Source organism: Notothenia rossii (genome assembly GCF_949606895.1).
Source record: "Notothenia rossii genome assembly, chromosome: 6".
In the NCBI taxonomy this organism is placed as follows: Eukaryota; Metazoa; Chordata; class Actinopteri; order Perciformes; family Nototheniidae; genus Notothenia; species Notothenia rossii.
In genome coordinates this window covers 72405959-72425665 of record NC_136909.1, presented here as the reverse complement: position 1 = coordinate 72425665, position 19707 = coordinate 72405959, and the positions used below count along the sequence as shown (strand labels likewise).

Here is a 19707-nt window from a genome sequence, read left to right as displayed (position 1 = left end):
CATTTTTTGTATCAACTGTATTAATAACTTAGACCTTAACCTTAACCTTTTGTTTCATTTGTATTTTCTTTGGTTTTACACGCTCGAAAATAAATAAATAAACCAAACTAAACTAAACTAGATTCTGTGTTAGGCAGTTTAGGGTTTCAGATGTTTTCACCAATAAAGGAGAGCTCATCATTTCTCAATCAAGCAAAAGATGAGCTAATGACAAAATGTGACAACATGGTCAAAGCGATGATTAAAGGCTGACGCAATGAGGGACAGTGCTGAAATTGGTAATAACGTTGACCACCTTCCACTGTCTCTGCTTTTGTTGTGTGTGTATTTTCCCCTCTGTGAGAAATGATTATTGAATGATTGAAGACATTTGTTCTTTGCTTAGCAATTGTTAAACAATGAGTCACATTTATTTTGTCATATATTAGTTTGATTTGATATCACTTTGCTTTCTCAAAAAGTTGCATCAAAAAGTAACCTATACATACATGTTCTGACTGAAATGACAGCTTTAGGTTACAATGGACCAAGTGAAAATAAAACAAAGTGTATTGTATGCAGACAAGAACTTATAGTTGCTTCTCAAAAGTGATACGGGGAGTTATTCTCGTACTGAGCACTTTGAAAGAGGAAGCAGACAGGTTTCTTGTGATTGAATAGAGAAGTTGAAAAAACATTTAATCAGAAGTTTTTTTTCAGAGTGACCTCGTAGTGTCAGGTGATGTAAGTGTGAATATATTGAAGTGTGACAATGGTTTCCTGTCTATTTACCGGGTATTGTCTCTTTATAAACAGGAGTGTGAAGAGTGTTATGACTTGCAGTGTTTGAGCCACTTCTAATGATCAGAATTCATAAAGTAAATTGAATTCCCTTCCTGCAGTTAAAAAAAAGTTCCTTATAGAAGATGAGGTGACCCCCCTTTGATGATCATAGCGGTCAATTCTGTGACGTCTATTTGAATTTCAGATCTTATTAGGCAAACATAAATAAATAAATAATTAATCACACTCTGTTATAGGCTTCGATGTCTCATGTTCTCCTTCCTCTTTTTCTCTGCACTAAGTGTGTCCGCCCACTGTCTCTAGAAAAATATACATGTTACTGTGTAGGATGTAAACCCTAATGTTGTAGGAGAATAACGCAGCAATGATCTCACTTCTATGGTTTTATTGGGCTTGTTATATCAAAAATTTGTGTTAATAGTATACAACATAATCTGTTCACATGGTAAGTCACGCATGAGGCCTATAACAGATACCCATCAACCTCTCACCCCTCTAAGACAACTGTAAAAAAGAAAGAACATCTAGAAGAGATTTATAATGGCAAGTTGATGCCAGGAACTTAAGAATGAGTTTTCAGCCTTTGGGCACACAGGTGTCCAGACCGAGCTGTGGGAGGAAGAAAACTTGCGCAAAAATCAACAAACCAGCTGCCTTCAACCACAAAAGTCCCGGGTTTTCCTTGGTTGGCAAATTACTCTGTATTACTTACTTCTTCTTTTGGTTAATTACCTGTGTGAAGTTTTAGGTAGAAATGTATCAGAGAATATTACATGGAGTCACCAAATGCATTTTTTTATTCAGTTGCTTCCTGCTTCCTGACTTGATGAATGTTGTCGGCATTTACTCATCACTTAAAGTTCTCCGGTCCGCAAAGCTGACAAAAAGGTGTCATATCTGGCCATTGTCACCATCAAACAAGAGGAAATGTGAGTAACATAGGCGTCAGAGGACTTGGTGAGGTAGACTCTAGAAATCCCCCTCTAAAACAATGTCTTGGGAAGTTGTGCAAAATGTGGTTGTGATGTGCTCTATTACGTGAGGCTTTATTTATCTGTTGTTAAATGTTCTACATGAAGGCAGATAGGCTACAATGAAAAGTCATATAAGTGGCAAATGAATCAAATACCAATTTCCCTACTGGGACATGAAACTATATTTAATCCTATCCTAAACTCAGTTATCTAGAAATACTAGATACTATTCATTTCTCAGGAATAGGTGAGTTCAATTAGTCTTGATTGATGATGCAGCTGCCTGCATGTCGTCACAGGCCGATGATTCAAGAGGATATGCAACTCAGTTAAGATGAATTGCATGGCGTGCTTATGTAAGGAGTGAGATTGCTACAGTATAATTTCACACAAAAACTAATTAATTAATAATGAATAAAGTGCCATCGACACACTCGATTAAGCGTCTGTATTATTTAATGAGGACGAACCCCTCAGCATAGGGATGTTTAAATCACAGAAATATCTTAACATTTGTTGAAATTCCCCCTCCCCGGAGTCTGAACAAAATGGAATTCATGCAAAAGACATTAGGAAAGGTTTTTCTTCACAGTTATGATGCCTCCAAAAAAGAAAAGCTCACTACGTTTTTCCATGCGAAATTGGACAAAGCCACATAATTCATACAATATGTATCATTGCCATGTGGAAACATTTTGTGTTTCATACAATATCCTGCAAGACAATTACAAGGGAACATGTGTAATTCATTAATTAAATTCCAGTTTTACTGAATTCATGTAGAGCACTTGAGTTTGCTTCGATGTTAAAGTAAAACAACAGCAATTTGTACATTGGAACTTCATATTATGGCAACACAAAATAGTCTTTTTTTCTGATGATATATTCTTGTCTCTAATTCTCACATTTCTATTACAGAACGAATGTTTAAATACTATTTCAATCCTGAATCTCAAACCTTGTACTAGCTTTGAATAGGATGTGCTCTTCTGCACACACAGCTACAACAGTTGACCACACATGACCAATTTAGGATATTTTATTTTGAACATATCAGTGCGGTTTAAGGGGAAGGAGGGGGTGTTGGCAGCGCATGTGTCACAAGACATGACAAATTATTTGGTCAAGATTTTGCTGATCAGCAATTGAGCTCCAGTGAAGTTTTCATACTTCCTCCTAAACCCCTCCCACTTGAAGCTGAGTGTTTTTAAATGGGAGGAAATGTAGGGAGATCAGCACTGCACCACCAGAGAGACTAACAGCACGAGTCCTGACAGGAGAGCACAGCGGAGGATACAGAGAGGAGATAACAGTCATTTCAACTGGAAGAAAAAACAAAGACCTTCATCGGGATTGCAATTTTGGAAAGAAAGGTATTTATGTTTTTAATCTGCTGCATTCAGAAACATATAGCTAGTGTATGAATGATATAGTCAAATCAAGTTAACACACAAAACTGTGAATCAAAAATAAAGTTATAACAAGACAACTGTTTTCTTTTATCCTTATCAAGTTGTTTCTGTGTCAAACTAATGCAATGTAGGCTTAATAGTGTGAACATGCCATGGAGTAATCAACTAAATAAAGCGATATTGCACTCACTGTACAGAGACTGTTTACAGGACCAATTGCACGCAATTAGCATCATGTATCTGTTCTTTTCACATAAATATCCACAGCACAGTATTTTCCCCATGCAAAAAATGTCAGTCAGCAATCAACAGAAATGTAAAAGGGTGTGAACTGGTGCAAAAAAACGCAGACACAGAAAGCACATGTCCGTTCATTAGACACACTTGTTTCTGTCCTGTCATGTGGTTTAACATTGACTCCTCATAAGGGCAGAGGAGTTTCAAACTAAGACTTCCAGTGTTGTTTTGTTGCACCCCAGTTATATTTCTTCTTTTTTTCAGTCCATCTCCAGTTAAAAATATCCCCACAAAAGAGAATTGAAACCAGAAGTGAAGATGAACATTTTCGCCATCATCGCCGTACTTGCTGTATACAGCTTTGATTTGGTAAGCAATGATAATAGGAAGTCATTTCAAGTTTAATAGTCATACCAAGGGGGGATAAAAATGTCTTAACCAAGTTTGTGTGTGCTTCATTTAGGCTTTTTCTCGAAGATGGTCACCTGAACCCAGAGGCAAAAACAGGGGTAAGTCAACTTTCAGGGCAGATCTTAATATTCTGCATTTGTTGCAACTGCTGAGAGATATTAAATATTCTTTGAAATTATCCTTTAGAGATGTGTCTATCCGGGGATGGCAGCAGTTACAGGGGATTTGAATATAAGTCGGCATTAGGCAGAAGATGTCTCAACTGGAACAGGTTTACAACCCCTTCAGGAGCTTCAAAGGGACTCGGGGACCATAAATACTGCAGGTAAGCTTAAATTCAACAATCTGGGTCCAGATGCGTAAAAGAGGGGTATTGTGTGTTTAATATTGCTTTACTTGAATGCTAGGAATCCTAACCAGAGCTTGATGCCATGGTGCCATGTCTGGAGAGGAAGCAGGATTGTGAAAGAGTTTTGCAGCATTACCAGATGTAAGGTTCAACCAGGATTTTAAAAACATTGTAGTGTTGTATTTCTGACATTTTTGTAATGATTTCTGTTTTCTGATCCTATGCAGGCTCTACACCAACAGTGAAACCTTCACCGGCTGTGGATACAGGTAGTTTTATTATTAAAACACACTTTCTTCTCAATGTCATCGTGTGATTTCCTTCATTATCACTCACTGATTCGTCCTGTGTGTCCCTGCAGAACTGACATGTGGTGAGAGGACTGAGCGAAGGGCAAATAGAATTGTGGGTGGTTCATTCACACCCATAGAGTCCCACCCTTGGGTCGCTGCTATCTTTCATAAGCGCTCCGTTTTCCTCTGTGGCGGCTCCCTCATCGCACCGTGCTGGGTTCTGACTGCCGCACACTGCTTCGCTGACGGGTGAGAAAAAACACAATGCATCATTTCCTCTAGTGCAATTCTCATAATGGCAATATGACTCATATGGGTATGTAATATGTTTACAAACTGGTGTTTGTTTTTTGTTCAGACCGACGACTAAAACCCGGAAACTGTCTGTATACCTGGGGAAGACTGCCATTAATGAAACAGATGCTGACAGGCAGCAGAACTTCACTGTGGAAGAACTGATCATCCACCAAGAATACAATAATTACAACTATAACAATGACATAGGTGTGCAAAATTGACCTTTGTTTATGTGTGACAGGAAAAGAGTCATGTGAGTGCGTTGTGTGCAGGACTCATAGCTTTGTCTTTGCCTTTCAGCACTGTTGAAGATCAAAAGCCGTAATGGAGGATGTGCGGTGAGGTCAGCATCTGCACGCATGGTGTGTCTTCCTCCTGCTCACACTCAGCTTCCTGCAGGATTTCAGTGCAGCATCGCAGGATTTGGGTTGGAGAAACATTGTATGTATACTGCAAAACCTCTAACCTACAGATTCAAGACTGACCTCTCAGCCGTTTGACTAATTCTTACTTTTGTTAGCTTCATTTGGCAAACGTTACTCACAGTACCTGAAGGAGACCGAGGTGAAACTGCTGTCCAAGTCTGACTGCACAAGGGAATCACAGTATGACGATCGTCTCACTGAGAACATGATCTGTGCTGCTAGCCCTGACTGGAGCACCGACGCCTGCCAGGTGAGCAAAGAACCCAGTGTAAAGGAATGTCTGAAGGCTTTAAGTGTTGCACCAAAAACATAAGTGCTTACAGAACTTAAAGGAAGTTATAATCTAAAATAGAAATATACAATATATTTCAAGCTTCAGCAGCATTTAAGGCCTGCTCTTTCCTCTCCCTGAGGTTAGAGTAACTACAAGTGTATTCTGCCTTAAGGTTATGTTTATTGTTAATGTTCAGATTTTGGGATCTTCTAACCTTTTTTTGCATTTTATATTTTCACGTTCATATGTTGTTGTTTTTTTACTACATTTCAGGATTGATATGGTCATATGCACAACAATAACCCTCCAAAATGTTCATTTCGATATGTATACAAATAAAAACATTCACATATAAGATATGAATTTATCACAAATTGTTCAAAAAGGTTCAAACATTTTATTTTATTAAAGCCTATAGATTATTGAGAATTTCAATGGAGGAATTTAGTTGTGTTGTTAATATTTTAACTCTGCCTTACATAAAAAGTGTATTAATCATACATTTTCAAAAAAGTTTAGAGATATTCTGGTGCACTAGAAGCTCAAGGGGCCCTAGTACATATAATGCCTACACTGTCGTAGCTTCATCACTTGGTTTATAGACAGTTGGTGTTCATATGAGCCTTTACAATGACTTACTTTTATCTGTGAGCAGTGACTGACAGTTCCTCCCCCCTCAGGGTGACTCTGGTGGTCCGATGGTGCGTGAAGCGGCAGGGCGGATGTTCCTGTTTGGCGTGGTGAGCTGGGGAGATGGCTGTGCCAAGAGGAACAAACCAGGAGTTTACACTCGAGTCACCAACTACAACAAGTGGATCGCAGAAAAAACCGGGCTTCCAGAAATCACCAAAGGATCCATCTATCCCCAAAAATGAAGCTGTGGCGACAGATACCTTTTGGGCAATTCATCCCTGTAATGAAACGTTGGCAGCAGTTCATGTTAAATTAAAAATAGTTTGCACAGAGATTTATTGTAACAGGTTTAAATGAATGTTTTTTCAAAATATATTTTTCTGTATATAGTGTATCCTTTTTGTAATGCTGCTTGTGCATCAAGATTGGAAGTACGGATTTTTTAACAAGCTATAAGAAAATACGTTTATTTATTTATGTAATTTAATTTAAAAATCATTTTATATAAAGGCTGGTCCTGCGATTGAGTATTTTCTTTATATAATAAATAAAGTATTTGTATAACATGTTTATTGTTTTCATTATTCTCCAAATGTGTAGGTTCCTGCATGCATACTCTTCAAATCATGAAGATATTACACACAATCTTACTCATCACAGGCCCACAGTCTGATAAGAGCAGCGAGTTCTGCTAGAGGAAATACATATGTTTGTTAAAAGTGAAGGAATATATATTTTACAATATTGACAGCAGACATTTAGAAACCTAAAGCAAGTCAGTGGTACTCAGTGTGTTGAGTTTACTTCAGTTCATTAGGCCTGTAGTGAATGTGTCCTTAAGTCAAACACTGGAGGGCACTGTTGGGTAAAAGATTAGGAAGCCCAGTATCAAACCTACTGAAAATCACAAGTATTTGAATATAAAACAATAATGAAATCCAAACAGAGTGAGTATTTTCATAACTGAAGACAGATGTAGGTTTAATCCACACTTGTCACACTTTTCAGAGACTGCAAATTCAGAAGTTTTGACTTTTCAAATACTAATAAACTGCAATATGAGTCAGACCAGAAATACTAAAGAAGACTTTAAATGAAACATTATATTAATTAAACATAAATATACCCATATTCCTGGGCCTTTGTTCTTGTATCTCTCAGACATCATGAATAAATCCACTAAACATCTAAACTATCCAAATGACTCAGCAGTAGATTCTTCTTCTTATTCTGTAGTTGGAATAAAACAAACAAATGGCAGCTGAGCTTAGATGCTGTAAATGACACATGGGACAGAAACCTAGCCTTTTTGTTGCCTGACTTGACTTCCAGTCTATATGTGCTGCATGTAATTCTCACCTTCTCAAGGTGAATAAAAGAAACATGCTGATGTTTATCTGGTATAATATATTGTTACCGTGGACACCATCTCAGTTTAGTGTGTTAGTATACTAACTTGTAATAATTAGCACTTTAAAAATACCACAGCTGAGACTCATGGGAATTGTAGTGGTTTTGTATACTAAGTCATAAGCCATAAACATTGTTTACAACTTAAAGGTCCCCTATTATACTCTTTTTCATCAATATATTATAGGTCTCAGATATATACAATACATGTCTCTGAAGTGTTTGGCTCCAAATACCAAACAGATCACCCATTGTAGCATCCCACAATCCCCTCTGTTTCAGCCCTGTTTCAAACGTGCTGATTCTGTGTCTGTTACTTTAGATGAAAATAAGGGACCACTCCCCACGCCCCTCTGAGAGATATTTGGTTAAAAAGAACACAATGGTACTCTATAGGAGGAGATTCAGGTGATAAGGTGGGTGGGTCCCTCCTTGGTTGGTGATTGGCTAATGGTTACACAAGCCAAAACATCGTTATGACATCATAAAGTGACCAAAATCTGATCAGCTCATTTTCAGACAGGTTTTTATATAAATGGATCAGGACAAAAAGAGAGGACACATGTTTATGTATAAAATACATTAAAAAGTGGATTTTGCATAATAGGTTACCTTTAACGTTATGATGGTGCTATGGAAGGAAAGTGAGGGGATCACCAAAGTTGTTGGACATAAATGTATCTCCAAATTTCATGACAACCGAATACAAATTGAAACATTTCACTCAAAACCATACATTTTTTTACCTCATAATTGCAGTAGAACAAAATTAGGGTGTATCTAAAAAAAATCTAAACCATCCTCTGGGTAGCATGAATGTTCGTACAAAATCCTGTCTGTCCCAGAATCAACTGTAATGAAGGCAAACTACTCTTTAGTTCTTCTATTTTTAAGGAGTCAGTAAGACACTATTGTTTATGCAGCATGGTACAAATAAAAGGAGCTCTACTAAACATGGTTCTGTGGAGAAAGCCAAGCGCCAACTCTTGTCAGCCTACTTATGATTCCCAGGAAAGATTCAGTGCGGCGAGTGCTTACATGTGCGGCTGTCTACTGACTCACACCTCTCTGTCTAATACCCCATACCTCCAACACCTACACCCCACTCCAAAAAAGTAACGATTCACAGGAATGCTGAGCACCTTTGCTCCAATAATGAAAAACAATCTGCAAATACAACAGCAACATACAAAGAGGAAAGATGTATTGTGGGGTAATCATTTGAAGCAGCTATATTTGAGAGCACTGAACAACCACAATATAGCTGGTCATTAAGACATTGTTAAAAGCATACTTCAAACCTTGCTTAGCAACTTGCTCCAATGCTTTCTATCAAAGTCTGTTTGGACAAGTGCACATATACAGATAGTTCACAGCAGTGCTACTGGAGCCTGTAACAGTTCAGACTATTCCTCCTCAATTACTCACAGAGAGCGGTTTACTTTTATGCTCCTCTACTCTGCCTCCATCCATATATGGATTTCAGATGCTGCGAGTATGAGTCTTACTCCTCTTTAAGGACAATTCCTTAGGACGAGGAGAGGAGGGATGAGAAGAGAGGAGACGAAAGGAGAGGAGAGGGGACAGGTTGAGAAAAAAAGATAGAGAGAGGATAATAAAAGGACAGAAAAGGAAAGGAGAGGACAGGAGAGCCCAGGTGGAAGTGGAGACAAAGGATAAAAGGGAGTAGATGAAATTAAATAACACCAAACTAAACAAGAGGAGAGGAGACAGGCAGAATGAAAAGGAGAGGAATAACAGGATATTTTCTGACAAGGCGGACAAGAGTGTCCAGTCTCCCTGGTTTGGATAGCCGCCGCTTGGCTACACCCAAATTAGGGTACTTTGCAATGGACACAGGGTCTTAGAAGTAAACAATACCACTCTTTTTTACTGCAAGGGGGGGTCTCAAGTTTCAAATCAAGCACATATTCAAATCTGGGGTAGCAGAGAAAAACACAAACACCCATAACTTATTGTTAGATCTGATTATTTCTCTTTAATGCAACACGATGTCATGTGCAACCTGTCAGGTGGGTGTTAAACCAGTAGGACAGCTGTTCATCAAAGTTCCTCTGTGTCAAAGTGAGGAAGTAGGTGTAGCAGTGTAGGTGAGGAGCAGGATCTGTGAGAATCCTTCTGCTGGACACGCTCTCAGCAGCAGCAGCAAGTTGAATCCTTGGTCTTTATTTAGACCTGGACATTTAGGCCTGGAGACATGAACTCCTGACCCACCTTTTAATGAACACAGATCGTATGTCAGGTGAAACTTTGCAGCTTCACTCTCCACCAGTTATCTTGAACATCATGCTGCACCACCTGATCTCACCTCCAGTGTAGGTCTATCATGCATGTGGAGCTGAGCTTCGAAGCACCCTCCAAACACGGATCAGGTTTACAACCGTGTCCTGTTGTAGCCTCCTAACACCTCTTGGAATCACAGTCTTTTCCCATCAACTTACCCCCAACAATTTCCTTTTTGGGGCCACTGGCATGCATGACGTAATTTGGGAAGCGCTTTCACTTGCTGTGTCTGTGTTTAATGTGTATGCGTGCGTGTGCGTGCAGGGAAAGCGTCAGTGCGCACCAACCCGCTTGGCAGCTGTATTCCTTGACTGTGATTGGGCGAAGTGCGGTGATTCCTTCTGTCACGATTTGGGTCGCTCCCACAGGAGGACACCGACCGTCTGAGTCCAGCCTTATTCGAGGTGCTCACCAGAGGAGACGGTGCACCCTGGGAGGAGAGACGCTGGACTGAGAACTCGGGATTTGTCCTCCTGTCGGTGTCGGTGAGGAGAGGAGAGGGAAGGAGAGGAGAGGAGAGGAGAGGAGAGAGGGGGATATTCAGTGCTGGAACCACCAGCCGCCTTTCTTCTGTCGGGGCTGCGGTAAAGTCGTTCACGATGCCGGTGTTTCACACCAAGACCATTGAGAGTATTCTGGAGCCGGTGGCCCAGCAGATCTCCCACCTGGTCATCATGCACGAGGAGGGGGAGGTGGACGGTAAAGCCATCCCGGATCTGACAGTGCCGGTGGCCGCGGTGCAGGCGGCGGTCAGCAACCTTGTACGGGTGAGTCCCGAGCTGGAACCAGGGCGTCAATTCACTGAAAGCTTCAGTCCAAAAAGTGTGTGCATCCAGTGGCATTTATAATCCAAAGTTCGAAATCTACATATGTGGACACCAACTGTGACTTAGGCTTTTATTTAATCAATTATAAATAAGCCCTATAGGTCATCAAACTACCTTGCACTGCACATGGATCAGTACGTTTATATGGCTTTCACAGATTTATTGCAATCCCATCTTGATCTTTGCTCGCCATCAAAGTGATATAAAACTATCACAACACACAGCCAGCTGACGCTCGTGCGTGTTTCACGAGCTCCTGCAGTAGTTTTTGTGTGCGTGTCTGACAGAGACACAAACAATAATGTCAAACTCTGTCCATAGTGGTAATCAGATGAGCTCAATGAAGTTTGTGGGGAAGGAACGAGTTCTGATTGAATTAACAGGATGCTGTTTCTCTCTCTCTCTCTCTCTCTCTCTCTCTCTCTCTCTCTCTCTCTCTCTCTCTCTCACACACACACACACACACACACACACACACACACACACACACACACACACACACACACACACACACACACACACACACACACACACAGGTAATCAGAAGAGAGGGAAATGTCACTTGTGCCATGGACTCCATTAAACCGAGTTAGATTATAGCAGAATTTGAAGTTATAGAACAATGCAGTTAAGAACCTCAGCCCATTGTGAAACTCATAAATAATATATATTCACTGGGGTCATTTATCAGACTCCCATCCCCCTTTCATATGAACTCCTTCACTCCCGGTTCTCTCCCAACCCAACCTTGACCCCTCTGCTTTACCCATTTCACCTCCTCTGTCTGGTTTATTTTTCGTTCTCCTTGAATCTAATTTGTAATTTTGTAAAGAAAGAGTCAAGCTTAGGTCAGAGGATGTCTCTTCGGCATGCTCTGACTGGAAAAATCAGTACGGGCCACATCATTAATGCCGATCCGGGTCATTGTTATTGATGCAGGGGCAACCAGGCCTTAATCACTTAGAAGAAATCGGCCACATACAGAAGGAAACACTCTCCCGTTTACGCCTCAATTATCAGGAAAATAAGCTGGTTTCATGTCATTCGGATTTTAAATGTACGTAGGAGACCACAGTTGATGGAGCAGACCTCTCAGGAAAACTGTTAATGCAGGTTGTGTGTCAGACTAAAGATTTGTATACACTCCTTTTTTTAAGCTTTATACTTCTTTGTTGAGCATCAGGACGGATGTCTCTTTCTCTCACCTATATGTAAGTGTTTATTGTTCTGAATCACCTTAGTGTGACCCCTCTCGTACTGCCCCCCTCTGTTGGCTACTTTTTGGGGGAAAAGTTTGAAATCGTATTAACAGGGGAAACATGATTTCTTGTTGGGAAAGGACTAAACCGCTCGCTGACTTGTTAAAAAATATGTAGTTGTAGCTGTTGTGTATATATATAATATTCAGCCAGTGAACGTGTACCTTAGAGGGTTTTTGCAGTGAGAAAACATTTTGATTATGCAAATTCACATTGGGTAGGTCGCACTTATCACGGCAATAAAGTACATTTCACATTTTTTTCTTTGTTAAATTGTACAGGGAATAAGGCCTCTTTTATTGTATAGCTGTCTGGACAAAGTTTAGAATGCTTCTGCTTCCCTTTCCAAGGACAATCAAGATCAAGTCGATAAATATCTCATTAACTGATAATGAAAAGGGCTATTGGGTTTGGTTTAGAAAATCTCCCTTTTACCGATACCATCCGGTCCTTGACATCCCTTTGCTGCTGGGCACACCTCTCCATCTCTCTCTTTCCATCCCCTTTCCATTCAGCTGATCCTTTTGGACAGTGAGCAGAAGGAGGCTAAAAGCACCCTAAGGCACTTCGGCGGGTCTCATATGATGAAGATGCAACGCTACAGGGAGAGAAAAGGGTTGAGGACACAGTGACACTCAATGGTGTCAGACAGAGGAGAAAATTGAGGGATACCAGATAAAGGAAAAGTAAAATGCTTTAAAGTAAAACAATGCTTATAACTCTCCTCAGATTTCTTATTTTTCTTGCAAATACAGTTGCCATTAACACTCTAAATAAGAGCACAGCTAAACGCCTACATACAGAGGAGATCATAAGTAGTTGTGAAGTCCACTGATAAAGTAGTGAGAGTTACAAAGTGGGTGACAAGAAAGTGTTGAAAGGGAGCACAAAAGGTGCTTGAGATCAGAGCTTGTAAAATCAGCACCGGTTGGTTGCTGGGTAGATCAACTTAATTGGATGTAAAAGGCACCTAAAGCTCATACACACAAATGAGCACATGCTTTATTTTAGAAAGATGATTCATTTCTACACTTGCGCAGTTTGGGCTAAGATATAACACTGTATACAGCAGCAACATGCCAGCATCACAAGAGTCCCAATGCACACACTGATACAATTACACCGTTAACCGCGTCCAGGGTGGGCTAGCTATGGGGGGTACTTCAAATCTAGGTCACGGAGACACTTAGACACACACATAAGATGGTGTCAGTCTCAATCTGTCAGAGGTTGTGGTGGGTTTTGACACTGCTTGAACTTCAGATCTGAAGGATGCGGCTGGTGCGTTTGGTTTAAAGCGTAAACTTGCCAAAGTTGTGCTAATGACAGAGCGCTGCCTCAGTGTTTGGGAACTATCTGCTCCTGAAGGAGTCAACATAGATCCTGAGTATGTCTGGGGGAGGGGGAGTAAGTAATAAATAGATTTACCGTTGAGTGAAGTAACCACACACTGGAGAGAGAAAGAAAGGCAGAGATGCGAGGAGGAAGATTGTTGACTGAAACTGTTGCACGGTGTGATGCAGAATGAGGAAAGAAGAGGAGGGGAGCAAGACGAGGAGAACAAGACACTTTTAGTCAGACACCGGCACCCTGTGAGGGAGGGAAAGTGTCTCTGTCATCTTCAGACCAGACTCTGCTAGCATCATAGCCCCCCCCCCCCCCCCCCCCCCCCCCCCTCGATACACACACATACTGTACACAGACACACACACACACACCCCACACACTAACTGTCCTCGTCTTGCTCTGCCATGTAAATATGAGCCATCTCTTGTTGCTCATTGGCAGACCGGCGATGGCTCTTCAGTTTCTGGCCATCAGCTTCTCAGTCCATCTTAGATCTACTTCTGGCTTTTAGCAGAATGGTATCCATTTTAATTTTGTTATCAAATTCTGAAATGTTTAGTTATGACAACGTTTTTTCTTTTTTTGACAGAATGTTCCTTGTGTTTTACGACCCGAGTTGGTGAAGACAAACAAAAAGCTAAATAGAGTGATGTATTCACTCCCTTATTGAAAGAAGCAAAAGCGCAGAACTGAGTATATCTGGATATTTATCGCAATTAAACCCATTTATTGCAAATGTCAATGTTATTAGGCTAACAATGTCTTACATTATGTCAATATTTTACTTTTTTTCGATTCCTTAACACTGCAAGGCAGTAATTTTTTCTTCTCCCAAAAGTCATTAAAAAACGTTATAATCTAATACTTCACAGTCAACATTTGAAATCATTAATTATTTAGAAAATTCCTAAAAGCTTTACTTGATTTTCTTTATTTGGGGTGTGTTCCTCTTTGCTTACTATTGTGTTAACTTGTGTCTTGTATCGGACTGGACTGTTATTCCAATTATAATGTATTAGAAAGAGAGTATGAAAGCTGAATCTTCATTAGAGCTGATGCCTGAGGGTCTCTGATGGGCTAACCGATTGTGTTAGCTTTGATTGACAGCTGTCTGCTGAGGCATTCACAGCTTTCATGATGTATACACTCACACATACATCACACTTACAGTCTGTACAGAAAAACACTTAACTTCTCATTAAATATGTATTATTGATTCAGGCTTTGCTGTTTACAGGAAACTCACACAGCACTTTGTGCCGTCACCTGATGTGACTGCGAGTCCGGAGGGTTTCAGCAGATCTTCTTATAGAGCTGCATTCCTCTCTGTTTAGAGTCGGGAGCTCACAGCGTTTATTATACAAGGAAATTCACCCGGCTGCAATCACTGTAATCTTATTTTGTTTGTGAACATTCATTCAGACATCATTGCCAGACATAAAGGATCCCACAGAAATAAATCTAAATGTATTTGTAAATATTGTGAGGGTGAAAAGAGTAGAATGCAATCGTATAATTTTAATTCATATTGGTTAAAAGGAAATTATTTAAGCACTGCCATTGCTGTATCTTCACTTTACTTTGATATAGAAATATAGATTACGGTAAAGGTTTTCTGGTGTTTGGTTTAAGTTCCTGCTTAAAAGTCAGAGTTTGGTCCTTTTAAAGTAAGAGTTTTATGTGTTGCCTACATTAATTACACAAAGGCGAAAAGGTGCAGTGTTGTGAAGGTGAATCTGTGTTGTGCTGCATGATGGCTGCCTCCTCAGTCTCTGGAGCCAGAAAGTCTATTAACTGGCTTTCATCGACGCAGCAGCAATAGGCCGATGTCATCATCTCACTGTAATTGCATCTCAAGTGTGTGTGCGGGCGTATGCTTGTGAGTGTGTAGGTTGTATTTTGTGTTTGAGAGCCTGTGTTTTAGAGACATTTGGTTTTTCGGACAGACAACTACATCACCATGTGAACATCTGCAGATGAAAAGAGTACTGTGTGTGGGGATGTATGGATGTATGGACAGATGGATGCGTTGTGCCATTTCTATGACAAAACAGGCAAACAATAAATATAATATGGAGGAGAAATACTCATGCCTTACTTTTACTTTAACATGAGAAGTTGGTCTTTTTTTGTCAGCGACACTGAAATGTTTAACTGCAACAAAAAAAACAGACTCAAAGCATTGTTTTACTTACAAAGTACTGTCGGAGTATACAACTAAATCCACAGAAAAAAAGTAGTCGAGGAACCCAATGTGTTTCAATACATTTGTGTCAACATTTTAGTTTGAAACTTTCTCAGGAAGAAAACCCTGTTCGGCATTGACCGAAAGGAAAGATTCAAGGAACTCTAATAGAAAAATCAATACTCACAGCGAGGACGCTCAAGTTCAATTACTTCAGTTTAAAAGAGAGAGCTTATTTACATTTACCAGGTCTCAGATATCATTCGTGCCTGATTTATTGTGGAAGTTATTACCCTCCTAGCAAACATCTTTCGTATTGTTTATGTGGTACTGATGACTTCCAGTCGAGCTGCATAAAAAGTATTTCCCCTGATGCGCCCTCACGCTGAATAACAGAACCCGGAGCCAACCTGAGCCCGGCCTGCCTCACCTCGAACCTTGAGAGAAATGACATTCACACATGGTTGAAATACGTGTGGATTGATACACACTCGTTCACCCCACGGACTATTAATAGCACTCACTTAAATAGTATTTCCTCTCTCTCTCTGCAGCTAATGATAATAAAATAAACGGTCCATCTGTGTGTGTGTTGCAGGTGGGGAAGGAGACGGTTCAAACCACCGAGGACCAGGTGATGAAGAGAGACATGCCTCCTGCTTTCATCAAGTAAGTGTGTCTCTAAAGCACTGTGCCAGAAAACAACTTGTTTCTTGATATGCCTCCCCCTCACTCACAGTCACAGAAATACCCAGTGACCAAATCATAAACAATTATCCACTTTATCTCAGTAGATAGAGAAGTTATTAAAAAGAGGATTCCAGAAGATTTAATGTCAGGAAACGTGGCTGTGTTCCCAGCTGCAACAAAGAGCCCCTTCTAAAGCCGAGGCCGGACTCCCTGCATCCCGGCCGCTGAGAGGCTGTTTGTTGTTTTCCAGCTTGCATCCAAAGAGCTGACATGAACTCAGTGTGCCAGTGGAGAGCTTCTACTCAGCAATACTCCGACCCAGACATCTGGCTTGCAGTATGTGTTGCAGTTTTGTGTATGTTCATGTTTTTTTCTGTTTGTTTGATATCTTTAATTTGTAGACCTACGTTTCGTTTTTCCTTTTTTATTATTGCTCAGTTTTCATATGTGAAAAATAAAAAGCTTCCAGACCTCCAGCAGGTCCACACACTGGTCTCTCAGGCCCATTCGTACATACACGGGGACACTACACCATACATTTCACTCACGGGGCTTAGAAAGAGGCGTGTGGGAATGTGAACCAGACTAAATATAGATGAACCAGCAGCCATCGATACCGTGACCAATGGGGGTTAGAAAGAGGAGGGCTTTGTGCAAGTGCTCTTAAAATCCATCCTCAGGTTAAGATAATCATTGATCTCTAAGGAATAGCTTATCAAATAAGAACTGAAAGCCCGAAATGTTAAGCATTTTACTATCATTTTACTACTGGCAATAAAAATACGTTAGATTATTGGAAACACACTACACCCTGAATCCCAGATTGGATTGCAGGACATCAACTCTTTGTCATTGCTATTTACATGGCTGACACAACATTTAAAATGCATTAATAAATAGAAAAATCTCTTTTAACTCGTTGCACTTGTCTATATGTGCACCTTGTTAACCATCTCTTGTTACAAGGAGGGCAGCTTCTGAGGAGTGGCAGATGGTTTTCTTTGCTAGACATGAGATCTGATCTTTTTGATTTACAAGGCGATAAATTCCTACGTTTGGTAAGTGTCTTAAGCCGGCCTGTGTATTTTCAGGGTGGAGAACTCGAGCTCTAAGCTGGTCCAGGCGGCTCAGATGCTAAAGGCCGATCCCTATTCTGTGCCCGCTCGAGATTACCTGATCGATGGATCCAGAGGGATCCTGTCCGGGACGTCAGACCTGCTCCTTACCTTTGATGAAGCAGAGGTGTGTGTGTGTGTGTGTGTGTGTGTGTGTGTGTGTGTGTGTGTGTGTGTGTGTGTGTGTGTGTGTGTGTGTGTGTGTGTGTGTGTGTGTGTGTGTGTGTGTGTGTGTGTGTGTGTGTGTGTGTGTGTGTGTGTGTGTGTGTGTGTGTGTGTGTGTGTGTGTGTGTGTGTGTGTGTGTGTGTGTGTGTGTGTGTGTGTGTGTGTGTGTGTGTGTGTGTGTGTGTGTGTGTGTGTGTGTGTGTGTGTGTGTGTGTGTGTGTGTTTAAACTCATGCGTGCCACCTGGAATCACTCTTACTTTCAGGGAAATAAAGCTTTATATAGCTGCACAGAGGAAGGAGGAACTCAGCTCAGAGCAAGATAGTAATGGAGTCTAAAATGCAGCAAGATCTAATCACTGAGATCAAATTACTTTCCTCTGTCATAACTCAGGACGTGTGTTTGTGTGTGTGTCTGGTTCTTTGTGTGTGAGTATATGGATATGTACCAGCCTGTATGGTGTGTATTTGTGTGTGTGTCTGTGTGTTTTAAGTGGAATCACATTGGGCACGTGATTATTCTCGCCATGGCTCATCACTAGCCTCATTTTTAAAAGAGCAACTTCACACAGTCACAAGACGTACATCATAAGACTGAACACACACACAACATACAAAGAGACCACACAAAGAACAGGAAAACTAAGATGTCTAAAAAAAAAACTGATGCACACACAGAAATGTGTCCTTAATATTATAAAGAAGTTTGTATCTTATCATCATTATCAGGCCCTGTTTACGCCTGAATACATGATCTGCTTTGATTATGCGTGTTGTTTTGTGTCTTAGGTGCGTAAGATCATTCGGGTGTGTAAAGGGATCCTAGAGTATCTGACAGTAGCTGAGGTGGTGGAGACCATGGAGGACCTCATCACTTACACCAAGAACCTGGGGCCAGGTCAGCAGGAGCTTAATTTTTTTTCTTAATAAAGAACTGCCTTCAAGCTGCTACTCAGATGGACTACTATAAAAATGTCTCAAATGGGTGAAGTTTCATGTGGTATCACTAAAACTGAGAATCACAGAGCAACTATCCAAAAATGTGTTTGGGGATAAACATTGTAGGCATTTTTAATCAACAAAAGAATAATCAAGATTATTACTGGACATTAAAAAATGAGTATAAGCAACGGTGAAAAATAGGTTGCGCTGTAAATCCCATTTAGTTTTCAGTCATGTATGAAAATCACGAGTATATTGGCATTTATAAAATGAAAACTGCTTAATGTTTGGAGTATTTTTCTATTGGTTTGTGATTGTTAGAAAGACAAATCAATACAGGATTTGGACCCAATCTTTTGTCAATTCATAGCACAATTAACCTTTGTATTATTTTATTCTGTTGGTTAAAGATCAATCCCTCATGATGAAAAACTAAATTAACTAAGATGCCATAATTAAAAATCTTTTCATTGGCAGGAGATATAAACAGGCTATTTATCATCAGAGGTAAAAGGTCAATTGTGTTGTCAAAGCACTGTGGATGAGATTGAGATGAGAGTGGATCCAGATGAGCTGGAGGCAATCTGATGCCGAGGTTTTCCCACACTTGATTGATGCTGTCAATGTGCGAGGTCAGTCGTTTGTGAAGTAACGATCTGTTTAGACGTGGTAGAGCTACTCAGGGGGTGAATAACCTGCGGAATGCCCTCAGAGTCTGATTGTTGGGATGTTGGTCAAACTGTGATGCTAACGCTAACAAACCCAAGGTCACGACCTCTTGCTGCTTTCTACCTTCTTGTTGGTTTGATTTACCTCTGATGTTCACCGGACAATAAATCCACATTTTATTTTTCCACAGGGATGACCAAAATGTCAAAGATGATTGAGGAGAGGCAGCAGGAGCTGACGCACCAAGAACACAGACAGATGCTCGTCAACTCCATGGGCACTGTCAAAGAGCTGCTGCCGGTTCTAATATCAGGTGTGTGTGTGTGTGTGTGTGTGTGTGTGTGTGTGTGTGTGTGTGTGTGTGTGTGTGTGTGTGTGTGTGTGTGTGTGTGTGTGTGTGTGTGTGTGTGTGTGTGTGTGTGTGTGTGTGTGTGTGTGTGTGTGTAAACGACAGCAAGGTTCACTGAGCATGAAACTGTTGTTATAGCAACGCTGATAATTACAGTCTTTAGTTGCTGGGGACAGACTACATCGCCCACTAGCTGCTTTGTATACTGCACCAGCAGAGGAGAGAAACACTCTTTCAAATGTTTATTCAAAAACTCCCTTATTCTGTGGCTGTAAAGTCAGAAAGTTTGGCTTTGTGTAGCTTTGTCTTGCAAGATCACAAACCACTCTATAACTTTAAGATAAAGATAATATATACT

At 40.5% G+C, this 19707-nt stretch overlaps 2 protein-coding genes across 3 annotated transcripts in view; both read left to right on the top strand.

The window, feature by feature from the left end:
* The first annotated feature begins 2957 nt into the window (after window positions 1–2957).
* Window positions 2958–6654, top strand: plaua (plasminogen activator, urokinase a). Its single transcript, XM_079689845.1, has 11 exons — window positions 2958–3130; window positions 3671–3775; window positions 3870–3915; window positions 4004–4142; window positions 4225–4307; window positions 4394–4435; window positions 4528–4708; window positions 4818–4963; window positions 5057–5197; window positions 5277–5431; window positions 6136–6654. Exons 2-11 carry the CDS (start codon window positions 3725–3727, stop codon window positions 6328–6330), a joined length of 1179 nt encoding a protein of 392 aa, XP_079545971.1. The 5' UTR covers window positions 2958–3130; window positions 3671–3724; the 3' UTR covers window positions 6331–6654.
* Window positions 6655–9936: 3282 nt separating this feature from the next.
* The window catches only part of LOC307044911 (vinculin-like), a 23294-nt gene continuing 13523 nt past the window's right edge, over window positions 9937–19707 (top strand). The window contains exons 1-5 of one of the 2 annotated variants that reach the window (XM_079690347.1): window positions 9937–10569; window positions 16019–16089; window positions 17202–17352; window positions 18179–18287; window positions 19191–19313. In XM_079690347.1, the coding sequence (XP_079546473.1) occupies window positions 10402–10569; window positions 16019–16089; window positions 17202–17352; window positions 18179–18287; window positions 19191–19313 (622 nt within the window). In that variant the 5' untranslated portion in view covers window positions 9937–10401. Of the gene's footprint in view, window positions 10570–16018; window positions 16090–17201; window positions 17353–18178; window positions 18288–18808; window positions 18964–19190; window positions 19314–19707 lie in introns of those variants that run through there. The other variant, XM_079690348.1, reaches the window with a different exon arrangement.